Genomic DNA, 15,176 nt, shown 5'->3' with positions numbered 1-15,176 from the left:
GTGTGTGTGTGTGTGTGGGGTGGAGTGTGTGTGTGTGTGTGTGTGTGTGTGTGTGTGTGTGGGGATGTGGGCGTATGTGTGTGTGTGTGGGTGTGTGGGTGTGGGTGTGCATCTGTGTGTGTGGGTGTGTGTGTTTGTGTGCGTGCAGCACTCTGGTCTCCCATGTTGCCACAAGTGTTCCGAGTTGCACCAGCTATTGTCATCATCATCACCATCATCCATCCATCCATCCATCCATCCATCCATCTGACCAGGGTTGGCGGTGGCGTGCCGGTCGCATGTTGCTGCTGCAACGGCAAGAAGGTCCATGGTGTCGGCTGCACGTGTCCTTCCAGCAGCAACAGCGGCAGTGACCGCGGCGTCCCGTCGCAGCCTGTCCCATTCTTCACGCGCATCCGACGAGCAACAAACGCCCGGTACAGTGTGTGTGTGTGTGAGCGCGCGTATTTGTGTTGGCAGTCTCTCTCTCTCCTTCTTTCTCTCTCCTTCTCCTTCTTTCTCTCTCTCTCTCTCTCTCTCTCTCTCTCTCTCTCTCTCTCTCTCTCTCTCTCTCTCTCTCTCTCTCTCTCTCTCTCTCTCTCTCTCTCTCTCTCCTTCTCTCTCCCCCCTCTCCCTCTCTTCCCCCTTCTGTCTCTCTTTTTCTCGCTTGAACCATATGCAAGGCAACTGTGCTGACTGACCAAGCGTGACGTGCTCAACCCACAGCGGTGATGATGGAGCCGCCAATGACAGAGGAACGCCAGAAGCTGGAGGAGCTTGGCCAGTTTATTGCCAGTGCACTCCCCAAGTACATTCAAGTCGCACAGGTGTGCAGCTGTGTGCATGTGTGCCTCTGTTGTTCACATGTGTGCTTGTGTGCATCTGCTGTTTGCATGCGTATTTCCACAGCCTCACCCACATGCGTGTGCTTGTGTTTCCTCCCGCGTTGTGTTGCTTCTTGCAAGGTGTCTGCATGCGATGAGCTCGAGCTGTTCATTGCGCCGGCCTCTGTCCTTCCCGTGCTGACCTTCCTCAGAGACAACACCTTGTGCCAGTTCAAGGTCCTCGCCGACCAGTGCGGCGTGGACATTCCCAAGCGTGCAAACCGCTTCGAGGTATATGTGTGTGTGTGTGTGTGTTTACGTGTGTCCGTGTGTCTCTTCCAAGCACCAAGCAACTCAGTCCTCCTGTTAACTCACCTCATACTCCTGCACACACACACACACGCACACACACGTCGCTTCTCTGTTGACGTTACCGTGCCTGCAGATTGTGTACAACCTTCTCTCCCTGCGTCACAACCTCCGCGTGCGCGTGCGAACATACACAGACGAGCTGTCCGCAGTCGACAGCGCCTGCTCTGTCTTCAACGCGGCCAACTGGTATGAGCGCGAGGTATGTCAACACTCACGCGAGTGGTCTTGAGAGAACATTTAAGCACGCGTTGTACTGAGAGAATAGTGAAAGAACCGAGGGTTGCAACCACCCTTGACGCACAACAAAGTTGGGCACGCAACTATGCTTGTTTGGCACGAAATCGTCACTGCTGGCTCCTTTGTCTCCTCACCCACTGCACACACTCACTCACTCACATACACATTTGCTGTGGCCAATTGCTGGTGCAGATTTGGGACATGTATGGTGTGTACTTCCTTGGCCACCCAGACCTCCGTCGCATCCTCACAGACTACGGCTTTGAGGGCCACCCCCTCCGCAAGGTGAGCATGCGTGTGTGATGCCACTTTGCTCGCTTTCACTGAGTGCGAATGACGACAACGATGATGGCGCTACCGTCCTGCCTCACGTGTTGTCCCAACCGCTGCCACATATCTGCTTCTGCTCACCACCGTCAGGACTTCCCGCTGAGCGGCTTTGTGGAGGTCCGCTACGACGAGGACGTCAAGCGCGTTGTCTGCGAGCCCGTCGAGCTGGCGCAGGTGCGCTTGTTTTGCTTGTGTTGCTTTGGTTTAGTTTTGGTTGTTCACTGTCACATGTTGGCTGGCTGCCTGGCTCGAATACGGCTGCTGTTGCGGTTGGCGTCTTCTCTCTGTACTCCCCCGTGTCGCACACGATGCGTGCACCTCTGCTCACCAAACACCCCTGCTCACCAAACACGTCCACTGTGTTCCACCTTGCTTCCTTTGCCTTCCTTTTCTTTTTCCTTCTGCCCTTCCTGCCTCGTGCTCTCGATGCGCAGGAGTTCCGCAAGTTTGACTTTGAGAGCCCGTGGGAGCAGCTGCCTTCTGGCGGCACCAAGATGCCGGCTGAGGTCTAACAAACACCACACGCCAGCGATGATGGTGGTGGAGGTGGAGGAGAGGGAGAGCTGAGGAGGTGAGACTGGATGGACTGGCTGTGTGCGCCTAACTGCGCACTGATGTACGATTCGCACAGACGATTAAAGACAATGCACGTACTATCCACCGCGGTGTTTGTTTTTGTTTTCGTTTTTGTGCGGTGGGTTGAAGAGGAAGAAGGAAGTCGTGTTGTGTTGCTGCTTGATGGGAGCGAGGTGCGTGCGTTGTGCGAGGTTGACTTGGTGAGGGGGAACAGGCGCATGACCCACTCACACGCTCGTCAAGGCAAACAGCTGCTTGGATCCCACCATTGAAGAGGAGGCGTAGGTATAGGTGTAGAGGCGAGGATGAGCCAGCACACACGCGCTGCGACTGCGGAAACAGCCGCCAATCGCAAAGCACAACAACATCAACAGGGTGACAACAGCGACGAGGTCGCAGGTGTGTTGCATGCGCGTCTGCGTGTGTGCCTGTGCCTGTGTGTGCCTGTGTGTGCCTGTGCCTGTGTGTGCTTGTGTGTGTGTGTGTGTGCCTCTCTCTCCCCCCCCCTCTCTCTCTGCCTCCTTCAACCTGGAGCCATCCACATCCACGCTGCGCTCGTCCCCTGTTATGCCGTCTCACGGTGATGCAATGCGATCCCAATGTGATGTTGTGTGATGTTGTGTGCAGCCATCACACGCCTGACAAAGACAAGCAGGGCGTCGCGTCACACCCGCAGCGTGTCCTGGACCAACACGTCCCTGCCACCCATGATGTTCGAGGATGCACGAAGTGGCAGCGGCGGCACCGACACAACCTCCCCCAACAACAAGAAGAACGAGAAGAAGGGTCACAGCAAGGTCAAGGGCAAGGGTAAGGGACAAGGCTCATCGCTCAAGGACGCTTCGGCACCACCACCACAGATCCGCGTCACAACCCCAATCCCAGAGGTTGTTGATGACCACACGACGGTGAGTGGCCACGAGGTTGCATTCCAGGCGATGGCGCTCATGGCCCAGCAGCCAGCCAAAGGACACGCTGTACTTGAGTTGGCTTGGTTTGGATTCCAGTCCCTCGCAGCTTGCTTGCGCTATGTGGCACAGCTCACACTCACCACGTGCCTACTGTGTGCATTCGCATGCTTGCGCTTGCTGTCTTTGGGTGCTGGTGGGACGGTCTCAGGACGACGATGCAAAAGCTGTCATAGCGGAGCTGCAGCAGCCTGCTGTGCATCGCAGTCCAGATGATGTGCACATCGCCGCTCGCGAGCGGTAATGCAAGCGGCGGGGAATGGATGAATGAGGCGTACAGAAACGTGTGCTGAAAGCCAACGCCTTCCACAACAACAACAACAACAACCAAAAGCTACTCATCACATCACACCTGCCAACGCTGACTCGTTGCTTTCTTTGCTTGGCTGCCCGCGCCTTGCTTGCTCTGCATGTGTGATGTCATTGCAGGTCCAATTCTGACACATGGCTTCTGGCGCGTGCGCGCCGACAAGCTTCAAAGGACCACAACAAAGTGTGTTTGAGCGAGTGTGTGTGTGTGTGTGTGTGTGTGTTGAGTGCGTGTGTACGTGTGGTTGAACAAAGTTACGCAGTTGTTCTGGACTGGGTCATGCATGAGCTCATGCTTGGGACGATGTGTGGTCGCACAGGCATTGGCATATTGGAGGTTAGAAAAGGAGTACAGACTCGTCAAAGATAAGGTGCGCACATATATCTCTGTGTGTGTCTGTCTGTGTGTCTGTGTGTGTCTGTCTGTGTGTTGTGCGTTCGTACACCTCACTGGCGCTTATGCGGCACTTCTCATTCGCTTCCCCCCCCCCAACGTCTGGCAGCTGGTGGCGAAAGCTGAGGAATGCGACTCTCTCGCGCAATACAAGGAGCAGGTAATAGCACATTTGTGTGTGCGTGTATGTGTGTGTGTGCGTGTATGTGTGTGTGCGCGCGCGCGTGTGTATGTGTGTGTATGTGTGTGTGTGTGCATATGTTGAAATCGCGCGTGCCCTGCTGCTGTTTGCGCATCGCCCCACTTCACGTTACATCACTCCACATTGCATGTGCGCAACCTCGGCAATTCCCCCTCCCCTTTTAACTTCAGCTGACGCGGGAGATGGACGACCTGACAGAATCGCTGTTTGAGGAAGCACACAAGATGGTTCGCACGGCAAAAGAGGAGGCAGTCAGGGCTGAGAAGCGACACATTGAGGCCGCGTCAAAGGTCGAGGTGCGTGAGCGAACAGGTTTGGCTGGGAGCGCACGTGTGTGTGTGTGTGTGTGTGTGTGTGTGTGTGTGTGTGTGTGTGTGTGTGTGTGTGTGTGTGTGTGTGTGTGTGTAAATGAAGACTACCCCCATTTCACAGTTCTGCAAGTGTATGACTTTGTTGCCCCGACGTTGCTAGCATTACACACTCACACCCATCACTCACGACCAACAAACACCAATGTGACCGCCCTTTGACCCCAACATAGATGTTGACTGCTGAGGTGTCTGCGTTGAAGACGATTGTGGAGCATCAGCGCGACCAACTGCAATCAGCACAGCCGAAGCAAGTCAGCAGACCAGGCAGTCGAACACGCACAGCGTCACAAATGCAGCAGCAGCAACAGCAACAACAAGGAAAGGAGGAGGACAGGCAGCTGTCGTCATCACCACCGAGGGGCCGAAGGCAGAGTGAGTCACATGTGCATATGTGTGTATGCGTGCGTGTGCGTGTGTGCGCGCATGTGTGCGTGTGTGCATGTGCATCACACGCCATCACACGCGCCATCGTACACACCCTCTTCACGCCATCGCACACCACCTCACCATATTGCTTCCTCCCACCCTCTCCTTGCTGTTGACGACTGCCAAAGGTGGACGCGGGTTTCGGCGGCATTTCTTCCGGCGCCAAAACAGTACATCCCATCTCAAGACGGCATCAAAGGCAAATGCACCGTCACCAACGCCGTCAGCGCAGTCTGCCGTCACCCTCCCGCCGCCGCTGCTGCAGCCAACACAGGGCGACGCAGGTGGTGGTGGTACCAGCAGCGGTGGTGGTGATGTGAAGAAGAGCAAGCAGCGGTCGCTCAGCACGCAAAGTGAGCAGGGCGACGATTGCGGCGATGGCGGTGACGGCACGCACGTGAGCACACGCACCAGCAGCACAGCCAGTCGCACTGAATTAAGTCGCGCACACAGCACCGCGAGCCAGGACGACGCGGCTGCGACGAGAAGCAGTGGTGGGACTGGCCACAGTGGCGGTCGTGGCGGTGGTGGTGATGATGACGATGATGATGGCGAGATTGTTGACCCGCGGCTGCTGGAGGAGTTCACGGCCTGGTACCAGAGCCCAGACCTCAGGTCGGTGATCTATGATTGTTTGTTTGTTTGTGTGTGTGTGTGGGTAGGTGTGTGTGTGTGTGTGTGTGTTGTGTGTGTGTGTGTGTGTGTGTGTGTGTGTGTGTGTGTGTGTGTGTGTGGGTAGGTGGGTAGGTGGGTAGGTGGGTAGGTGGGTAGGTTGGTAGGTGTGTTGGTGTGTGGGTGTGTGGGTGTGTGGGTGTGTGGGTGCGTGCGTGCGATGTTGTCGTGCTGAGAGCTCACTGCATTGTGCATTACGTCGTGTTCAGCGCATCGTTTATTTCGTCGCTGGAGGAGGGCGAGATGAAGCGGACGCTGGACGTCTGCTCCCCCTCCTCCCCAATCCGCCGCCAGGACATTATTGACGCAATCAAGGTGTGTGTCTGTGTGTCTGTGTGTGTGCATGTGAGTGTATCAAGATGGGCACACATATACACGCACGCACACACACACACACACACACGAAGCGAGACTGTGTTGGTTGTGTTGAGGCTGTTCCTCCGCCAACCACCAGCTCACAAGCCCCATTTACTCTTTTTCCCATGCTTCGACCACCCTCCGCTCCACGCGTGTTGCTCGTGTGATGCATCCGCAGGAGAACTCGCTTGTGATTGAGCGTCTTGGAAATAGCGTTGACGACGGGCGCGCGTGCTCCCTCACCGGCCACAAGCCACCAACACACCGCATCCGGCTTGGACAGAAGGTATGCGTGTGTGTGTGTGTGTGCGTGCGTGTTGTGAATGAGTGTGTGTGTTTGCATTGTTGCAGTTCGCTTGCTGCCCTTGGTGCTGTCGCTTGCGTGTGGTGTTGGTGTGGTACGCACGCATGCTGTGTTTCCTTCATGATGAGAATGACCATCATACACACACACACCATCACACACACACACACCATCACACACACACACGCATTCTCTTATGTTCCATGTGATGGCTGCAGACGGATTGGTTGGACGTGTGCGAAACAGTTCGCGATCGCATTGCGTCCGTCTGTGATTGTTACGTCTATCTTCGATACATCAACTTGGTGTGTGTGTGTGTGTGTGTGTGTGTGTGTGTGTGTGTGTGTGTGTGTGTGTGTGTGTGTGTGTGTGTGTGTGTGTCTGCCTGTTCTGCCTGCCTGCCTCTCTGCGCATGTTTTCTCCGCTCACATGTTTTTTCCAATCACATCGTATCAGGGTCTGGTTAAAGTCAGCGCCAAGAAGGCCTTCCTCAAGCTGGCAACGCACAGGTGTGAGACCCCAGACCATGCTTCAACCTTTCCTGCTGCACTCACACACACACACACACACTCACGCACTCACACACACGCACATACGCACACACTCGCACACACACACTCACACACACACACGCACATACACACCTGTAGGCAACAAATGATGAATGCGCTTCTAGGATTGCGCTTGTATGAAAGCGTGTTGTAATTGCGTGTGTTGGAGTTGACTCCCCAACCCCAACCCCCTCGCTTCCAGTTCGCCAAGTCACCGCATCAAAGCAAACGAACCGTTTCTTGCACTTCTTCCTGACAGTAAACGATCGGTTGCCACGCAACTACACGTGCACACTGTGACATGATGGTTTCGCTTCCTTGCGTGCGTGCCATTGTACTGTACCGTGTCAAGTGTCCAATGCACACATAAATACACAACGGTCTGCACACACATAAATACACAACGGTCTACGCACATTGCACAGACATGCACACCACCACATGTACAGAGTAAAAAGCACACCAGCCCCTTCCCCCACCCCTTCCTCTCCACAACCCAAGTTGCGACTGAACGCGTCACGGGTGTGGGGTGCGGCGGGCCGGAACTGGCAGTGCAAGACGTGGCGACACAATCATGGACGATGTTGCTGATGATGCTGATGGTTGCGGTGACAGCGCAAACACTGCGGCTGTGGATCGCTTGAGCGATGTGGGCGATGTTGCCGATGTTGCCGATGTTGCCGATGTTGGTGATGGCGATCGCAAGGACGACGTCAAGCGCGTGTATCTTGCGTACAGCTGCTGTGCGCGCTTCTGCTCTTCTTCCTCTTGCTTCTTGTTCGCTCTGCGCTGTTGTGTGTTGACGCCCTGTGCGTCGCGTAGCCGCTGTGCCAGCTGCTGCATAGTGTGCTGGTGGATGCGGTCGCGTGGCGAGGTGACAGGCTGCATCTGCTCGACATGTGCGCGCATTGTGCTCTCAACGCGGCTCAGCGCAGCTCGCACGGCGGCAAAGATGAACGCATACTGGCTCTCCGTCTGTGGCGAAGCAAAGCAAGGGAGGAAACAGCAACAAGAAACAAGGTTGTTGGCGAGTGCAATGTGGTGGTTAGTCGCAAGGTGCCGCTCACAAGAGAAGCAAATGGCTTTGCTCGCAAGCACGGCAAGTACTACACCATCGAGCAATCTAGCGACGTTCATCTCATAGCTACATGTGCAGCGATTATACACACGCACACATACACATGCACATGCACACACACACACACACACAAATACACATGCACATGCACATGCACACACACACATACACATGCGCATTCATGCACACACACAAATACACATGCACACACACACACACACTTACACACACACTTACACGCACACCATACGCACCTTAACCATCTTCATGCGATCACGGCGAAGCGTGGCCACCACGTGCGCAACGTTTGTCTCCGCGTCCAACGCCTCAACAGCGCGCGGCACGCACAGCCGTTCCTGTGAGAGCGATTAGCGGGTTAACCAACGGTGCCATTCGCATGTTGCATGTGAGATGAGAAGAGAGGCTGGCAATATGACCACGAAAGTGTGAGCTTCATGTTCTGCACACCAACCAATGGGGTCAGTCACAGACACAGACACAGACACAGACACAGACATACATGCACACCTCGGTGGCGGAGAGGATGTAATCGATGGCGATAAAGGTGCCCGTCCGTCCAACTCCAGCACTGCAATGCACGACAACCGGCCGTGGTGATGTGCACTGTTGGTTGGTGTGATTGCGCAGTGGCGGGCGTTGAGGTGTATGTGAGTGAGTGGTCCGATTTGTGCAAGTGCAACACAGAGACGAGAGAGAGAGAGAGAGAGAGAGACAGGAACATGCGCAATATGCATGCATGCAAGCACACCTGTGGAATTGGCGGGTTAAGTTTCTGCACAAAGGCGCGGAGGCGAATGACATCCATCGCTCCTTCGGGTGCCGTGAAATCAAACCAGCGGCGGAACAACAGCTGATGCACGACGCGCATCTCTCCTGTGATGCACTGATGAACACAACAAAATGTTGGGAGGCGAAAGCAAATGAGGTGTGTGCAAGAGCAAGAGAGTAACGACACCCCCATTGGGCACGCACACACACACACACACACACACACACACACACACACACACACACACACACACACACACACACACACACACAGACACACACACATTTGCATGCACACGTACAAACACGCACACGCATACAAACCACTGCACATACGTTGTGGACTACGAAGTGCCTGTCGACGATGCGGTCGCTCAGACTTGTCTCCGCCTCCAGCTTGACGCTGAGGTGCGACACGACGAGCCAGTGCTCCTCCCCAGGCCAATACCGATCGCACTTCACCCTGGCGCAGCGTGTATCGCGAAGGAATAGGCAAGGTGAAAGTGAGAGGCCCCCGGGGGGGGGGGTGAATGTAAGTTTCCAGAAAAGGGGCATCAGAGTGTAGAATGGTGAGGATTGACGTATTTGAACACCTATGTGTTGCGGGGAGGGCTTTGTAATCAACAACCACCACCATCAGTGCCAGTGCTGCAAACAGCAGACATAGGCCACACGTATGGCATCGAGCATGAAACCATGTGCATCCGAGTGTCAGTGTTACCTGCCGCCCTCAGTGAGGTCTGTGAGCATGACAATGACGGCAACACGTTCATGCCACACCATCACCCTAAAGCGAATCCAGATGCAGGCAAGCAAGCAGGCGAATGTGAGCATGATAGAGGAGACTTGCACCAGTCAGCCAACAACCAAGTTGCACCTTCCCGTGGCTTCTTGCTTGCAAGCAACATGGCAGATGCATGACGATAATCGTGTCAGTGAAACTCTGCAAGCTGCAGGAAACAACCCCACCAGAATCTGTCAAAGGACTGCGGGATCGGTGCTTGCGTTGCAATCCACCGCACGTGCTTGTCGACATCACGGATGCCGCTTGCGTTGATGTATCCATCCTCATCCACGTCCAACACAACACGCCTGCATGGAAGGAAGGGAAGGTATCGTAACAATCAATCGTGAGCAACTGTGCACTTTCCATGCACTCAAGCACACACACACACATACACACACACACACACACGCAGACACACACAGACACACCCCACAACATGATTGAGCACAAGCACGAACGATTGCATACATAAAACTAACACCCACGCACGTGTGATCGAAAGGAAGGACGTCCTCATAGCGGTTGAGATCGGCGAAGCGTTTCCCAGCATCACAGCTCGGCTGTGGGTCTGGCTGCCGTCGCAGCCACTCAAACTGGCCTGTGTGCGATTGTGTGTTTGGCAACAAGTAGGTCCGAGGATGAGGGTAAAACGTTGGTTTCTCAGTGTGCGTTTCGATTAAACTGCGTCAGCACACACACACATGCATGTGCGTGCACATATAAACCCACGCACACACACACACACAAAACACAGCCTACGTTGTGCTGTTGCTTCGTGGTGTTGGATGCGATGAATGGCGCGTTGCAGCTGCTGTATGCGCAGCTCAAGCAACGCACGTGTTCGCGTCACACCAATCTCCCCCAAGCGGTTGATGGTGGCTGCAGGCTGGTGATGACACAGAGGTCAGAAGTCGAGGAAGGATCAGAGGCCAGAGGGGAAGATGGACAACAGAAAAAAATAACTCTTGTGTGTGTGCGTGTGTGTGTGTATGTGTGTGTGTCTGTGTCTGTATCTGTGTCTGTGTGAATGCGCTTGTGTGTGCGTGTATGAAGGACATGACAGCGCTACATGCTTGCAGGCAAACAAAACTTGCACACTCTTGCACGTTCCATACCCGTGCACGCTACTGTGTACCCCACCCAACACACACACACAAACAGCAACTCTGCGCATCTGCAGTCAGCAAGGCACCTGTCACTCGCTCACCAGTAGCGTGGCACAGGGCGAGTGCTCCCACGAATCCAAAGAGTCGGCAGCCGTGGTGTTGCTCGCGCGAGCTGCACTTGGCTGTTGTCTGCCACTGCGCTTGCCATGTGTCGTGCTGTTGTAATCGGTGGTGTGGCCAATGCTGCCTTCGCTGGCGATGTCGCTCTTGCACGGATTTGGCAGCTCAATGCACAGTCCATTTGCAACAATGCGCTTGTAGTCACTGTGGGAAATGCCAACTGCCTTGCCAACTAAAACGTCAGGCCGACTCAATCGTCGCGTCCACGCAGGTCCTTCAAACACTGTCAAAGGAGCACGCAACGGAGAGGAGGGGGCGGGGTCGTATGCATGTCATGGCGCATTTGAGAGGGAATGGGACAGAGACGAGGCAGGTAAGTCTGTGAGTGCCGCGAGTGGTGACATTAGAGTGAAGACATTCACATCACACACGTGGACGTCGTGACTTGTACAGCATCACAGGGCACAACGAACCGTTTGATTTTGGAGCAATGACGAGAAACTGCTTTCGCAGGGCGCTGTGAAACAGAGTGCTGTACCAAAGCAAACCACGTGTTGTTGTTGGCGTGGGAAAACGCGACCCGGACGAACACAGTTAGTGCACATTGGGTGGTGCCGAGAAGCGATCACGCATGCAACAGAGCAGCGAATCACAAAACTATGCACAGAAACAAACCCCCCAAATCACAATACACACACACATGATAGGACGACCAAAGCAACCCCAACACATGCTGAAGGCAGAAGGCTTCACACCACAAAATACCCTGGCAGGTCTGGTGTTGGGCTTGTCACGAGAGGCGCAATTGCCGCTGCCCCTTCAGCTGGCAGGCGTCGCATGATGAGGAGATGAATCTTCGACGGCGCGTCGTCCAAGATGGTGCCGATGGCAGCGTGTGTTGACGCAGCCACAGCGGTGCTGTCAACGGCGAGAATGGCGTCACCGTCCACAACTGGTTCTGCAGCGGCATGACATGCGAGTTGAGTGGCTGTTGGTGTTAGTGGAGTGGCTGTTGGTGTTAGTGGAGTGTACATAGCCCATTGACTTGAGATGTCAGGGTACGCGCTTTGCTCACGAATGAGAATTGAAGCACTGAAGCAATTGCTGGTGCAATTTGTCGCTGAAAGAGGGACTGCTCGCCTTTACATGCGCGGGTGCACCACGTGCTATTTTGGCTCACCTCTGCCTTGGCGGAATGATGGCAGAAGATGGATGGTGGGAAGAGAGGCGGTTTCGATACAGCCACGCACAACAAACGGCCATTGGTGCGTTGGATTGCGAGACACGGTCACATATCTGAAGTTTGGTGTTGGTGTTGATGTTAATGTTGGTGTTGGGGTGGGTGTTGGTGGTCGTGTTTGAATAATTGGTGAGTGTCACTGAATTGAAAGAAGTAGCAGAGCAGAACAAACAAAGCCGCCATGTACAGGTACACATCATCATCATCATCATCATCATCATCATCATCATCATCATCATCATCATCATCATCATCATCATCATCATCATCATCATCATCATCATCATCATCATCATCATCATCATCATCATCATCATCATCATCATCATCATCACATGTACACATACACAGGCACAAATCAACCTGAAGCCGCGAGATTTGAAGAGATGGGCGGTGATGGCTCGCCGTTGCGCTGCAATGGGAACATGCTGTGTGTGATCATGCATGTTGCAGGCGAAGGAGTTGACGTGAGATAAATTCTTGTGTCAACGTTCTTGCAGGAAGCAACGAGTAGAGCATTCGGTAAACGTGCTTGCGAGCTTCTCGCTCACACAAAGCCGCACATCGGTTTCCGCGGGCCTTCCAAGGGCAATCGGGTTCGCCTTGACGCTCGACAGTAGAATGCGCACTTCAGGTGACATGCCAAGCTGGTGGAGAGCACGCAGCAAGCAATTGGTAGTGAGCACGCGCGTGCATGCAAGCATGAGCAATGTGTGGCCGTGAGGTTTGAAGTCGAGGGGCGAGTCGCTGGTGCCGATTGTGTGCACATGCAATGAACTGAATTAGGAGTTGACTTGAACTCACTGTGTGTTGGAGTGAAGCTATGACGGCATCCAAATGCTCCCGTCCCATTGCGGCTTCGATCGACAACAGCAGCTGCGCTCCAAATGCACGTGAGGGTGGTCGAATGCGGGTGGGAGTGAGTGAGTGAGCGTTTGCATGAGTGTGTGTGTGTGTGTGCTGTGCGTGAATGTGTATGCGTGAGTGTGTGTATGTGTGTGTGTGTGTGTGAGCTTATGTTGCGGCAATCAAAGGCGAGAAACGTGGCGGTTTGGTGCACAGACCTGGGCCACCATGATGTGATGTGCTTTCAGTGCCAGCATCAAAGGGGTGTCTCCACTCAGCGTCTGTCACACAGGGAGGAAGAAGGTTCACAGGATATGGTGTGTTGTTGTTGTTGTTGTGTGTGTGTGTGTTGTGATACCACCTCGTAGTTAGGGCACAAAGAGGAGGCAGAGCAGCGCAAGGAATGTTAAAAAAAAAAAAAAAAGGAAGGTAATGTAACTTCGCCGCGGCAAGCGTGGCACGTACCGCAATGGTAATGGCGCCAGCGCTGAGCAGCGTCTCTGTTGTATGCACAAGGCCATTTGACGCTGCAATGTGCAGTGGGGTCTCACCCTTCCAGTAAAGAACACAAGAGCAAAGACCGTGAATCCTTGAATCATGGCGAGGGGAACAAGACACACAAACACACAGAGATACACACAAACAGACACACACACATACAGATACACACGCACACACACACACACATACAGATACACACGCACGCATGCACGCACGCACAAAACACGCGGTACTCACGGCGGCGTTGTGATGGTTGATGTTGGCACCAGCTGCGATGAGAGCACAGGTTGAGGAGAGAGCGTGTGGCTGGGAGCACGTGATGAACAAGGGCGTGTTGCCTTCGTCATCCTCGATGTTCACGTCCACACCGCTCTTCTGAAGGTCGTGATCAAGCCGTGTGGACAAGGCAGGGTGCGGCACGCAGTCAGCGAGCGTGTCACCGGCAGCAGGTAGATTGTGAGGGGGCTTCTATTGGAGAATTAACACACAGACACACACACACAGACACACACACACACACACAGACACAGACACACAGACACACAGACACACAGACACACACAGACACAGACACACAGACACACACGCACAGACACACACACAGACCGACAGACAGACATAAACAAACACCTCACCAGGAGCTCTTCCAAGGGAAGGTTGCGAGAGAGACAGGCTTGTGGTGTGTGCGCGTCCCAAGGGCGGCAACAGGCGATGTGCATGAGCTTTCGTGCAAATGCTTTCTCGCGCATGATGCGCTGCCTCGCCGGCCAGCGCAGCAGCCGCCCTAACCGAGTCGCATCCCCTGCCTCCACGCACTCGTGCAGCTGAGGTCACACAACGAACGAGCGCAAGGGCAAAGGAGCAAGGAAGGCAACATGCGTTGTGAGCTGTGTTGTTGTTGTTGTTGTTGTTGTTGTTGTTGTTGTTGGTGCTGGTTGCTTGCTTGCTTGCTTGCAAGCACCAGCCAACCACAGTCATGGAGACACGGAGGTTGGGGAAGAAGAGAGACCAAGCAGAGAAAAGTGTGCATGCTCCGCCCCTTGGCCCCTGACACGCCAGCAACCAGGAGAGAAGAGAAGGCAAGAGCGCAACGAGGGAGCAAGAGAGCAACGACGGAGCAAGGGAGCAGGCAGCCTTTCCCTGTGTCCAACCTGGCGACGTCTTCGTCGGTTCAGCACGCGGGAGGGCATGATGATGATGATGGTCTGATCACAAAATGAAGCTTGCAGGCTTTGCACTGCTGATGATCGTGCGTGCGTGTGGTTGCGCTTGCGAGCAAGAAGCAATGCTTGTGTGATGCTGTGATGGCTTCCTTCCTTTCCTTGGGCACAGGACACTCAGGAAAACAACTGGAAGGAAGGGATCAATAATTCCTCGGTTTCGAATGACCGTTTTTCGCTTGGTGTGATTGCGTTTTGGCGGCAACAGCGATGATGACACACCGCAGCAGTGATGGTGGTGATGGCAGTGGCAGTGTGCAGATGGGGACAGCGGTGACATGGGCGGCTGGGGTTGAGCCGAGGCTGGACGCCGTGAAGGCAAGCATGAAGAGCGTGTTTGGGTTTGACAGCTTCAGGGGACTGCACCAAGAAAAGGCGGTCAAGTGCCTCGTGCAAGGTGTGTGTGTGTGTGTGTGTGTGTGTGTGCGTATGTGTGTGTGTGAGTGTGTGTGTGCATGAGTGTGTGCACGGATGCGTCAGTGGTGAACTAACATTGCTTCTTGTGGCCATGTCGCACACACCAGATCGAAAGGACGTGTTCCTGTGCCTCCCAACCGGTGTGTGTGTGTGTGTGTGTGTGTGTGTGTGTGTGTGTGTGTGTGTGTGTGTGTGTGTGT

General features: G+C 54.4%; 4 protein-coding genes across 4 annotated transcripts in view; 3 read left to right on the top strand and 1 right to left on the bottom strand.

The window, feature by feature from the left end:
- Positions 1-250: 250 nt before the first annotated feature.
- On the top strand, positions 251-2,395 carry PTSG_12305 (NADH dehydrogenase iron-sulfur protein 3). Its single transcript, XM_004993888.1, has 7 exons — positions 251-416; positions 706-806; positions 945-1,094; positions 1,249-1,374; positions 1,605-1,697; positions 1,833-1,916; positions 2,177-2,395. The coding sequence occupies exons 1-7, from the start codon at positions 308-310 to the stop codon at positions 2,252-2,254; spliced, it is 741 nt and encodes a 246-aa protein (XP_004993945.1). The 5' UTR covers positions 251-307; the 3' UTR covers positions 2,255-2,395.
- Positions 2,333-7,283, top strand: PTSG_12304 (uncharacterized protein). The gene is made up of 14 exons (XM_004993887.1): positions 2,333-2,717; positions 2,946-3,226; positions 3,438-3,526; positions 3,716-3,779; positions 3,916-3,966; positions 4,099-4,149; positions 4,362-4,487; positions 4,733-4,934; positions 5,117-5,603; positions 5,870-5,975; positions 6,196-6,303; positions 6,540-6,626; positions 6,778-6,830; positions 6,972-7,283. The coding sequence occupies exons 1-14, from the start codon at positions 2,624-2,626 to the stop codon at positions 7,024-7,026; spliced, it is 1,854 nt and encodes a 617-aa protein (XP_004993944.1). The 5' UTR covers positions 2,333-2,623; the 3' UTR covers positions 7,027-7,283.
- PTSG_05375 (uncharacterized protein) lies at positions 7,181-14,699 on the bottom strand. Its single transcript, XM_004993886.1, has 21 exons — positions 14,491-14,699; positions 13,975-14,163; positions 13,577-13,714; positions 13,304-13,390; positions 13,057-13,119; positions 12,797-12,868; positions 12,556-12,639; positions 12,356-12,420; positions 11,933-12,048; positions 11,518-11,710; positions 11,226-11,284; positions 10,734-11,035; positions 10,286-10,412; positions 10,016-10,124; positions 9,709-9,831; positions 9,461-9,526; positions 9,076-9,202; positions 8,720-8,854; positions 8,479-8,574; positions 8,205-8,306; positions 7,181-7,847 (listed from the first exon to the last, which is right to left on the bottom strand). The coding sequence occupies exons 1-21, from the start codon at positions 14,527-14,529 to the stop codon at positions 7,389-7,391; spliced, it is 2,751 nt and encodes a 916-aa protein (XP_004993943.1). The 5' UTR covers positions 14,530-14,699; the 3' UTR covers positions 7,181-7,388.
- Positions 14,700-14,720: 21 nt separating this feature from the next.
- Positions 14,721-15,176, top strand: part of PTSG_12303 (uncharacterized protein) — a gene marked incomplete at its 3' end in the record, with an annotated part of 7,709 nt that continues 7,253 nt past the window's right edge. The window contains exon 1 of the mRNA XM_004993885.1: positions 14,721-14,956. Coding sequence (XP_004993942.1) covers positions 14,770-14,956 — 187 coding nt within the window. The 5' untranslated portion in view covers positions 14,721-14,769. The remainder of the gene's footprint in view (positions 14,957-15,176) is intronic.

Source organism: Salpingoeca rosetta (genome assembly GCF_000188695.1).
Source record: "Salpingoeca rosetta unplaced genomic scaffold supercont1.12, whole genome shotgun sequence".
NCBI classification, from domain to species: domain Eukaryota; class Choanoflagellata; order Craspedida; family Salpingoecidae; genus Salpingoeca; species Salpingoeca rosetta.
This window is presented reverse-complemented; position numbering and strand designations above follow the sequence as displayed.

Coding starts and splice junctions, on each gene's coding strand:
- PTSG_12305 (XM_004993888.1), top strand. CDS start 308: ATGGTGTCGGCTGCACGTGTCCTTCCAGCAGCAACAGCGGCAGTGACC. Junction 807..944: donor AGTACATTCAAGTCGCACAG/GTGTGCAGCTGT, acceptor GCTTCTTGCAAG/GTGTCTGCATGCGATGAGCT. Junction 1,698..1,832: donor AGGGCCACCCCCTCCGCAAG/GTGAGCATGCGT, acceptor CACCACCGTCAG/GACTTCCCGCTGAGCGGCTT.
- PTSG_12304 (XM_004993887.1), top strand. CDS start 2,624: ATGAGCCAGCACACACGCGCTGCGACTGCGGAAACAGCCGCCAATCGC. Junction 4,150..4,361: donor TCGCGCAATACAAGGAGCAG/GTAATAGCACAT, acceptor TTTTAACTTCAG/CTGACGCGGGAGATGGACGA. Junction 5,604..5,869: donor TACCAGAGCCCAGACCTCAG/GTCGGTGATCTA, acceptor CGTCGTGTTCAG/CGCATCGTTTATTTCGTCGC.
- PTSG_05375 (XM_004993886.1), bottom strand. CDS start 14,529: ATGCCCTCCCGCGTGCTGAACCGACGAAGACGTCGCCAG. Junction 8,855..9,075: donor GGCACTTCGTAGTCCACAAC/GTATGTGCAGTG, acceptor TGTGTTCATCAG/TGCATCACAGGAGAGATGCG. Junction 8,575..8,719: donor TTAACCCGCCAATTCCACAG/GTGTGCTTGCAT, acceptor ACCAACCAACAG/TGCACATCACCACGGCCGGT.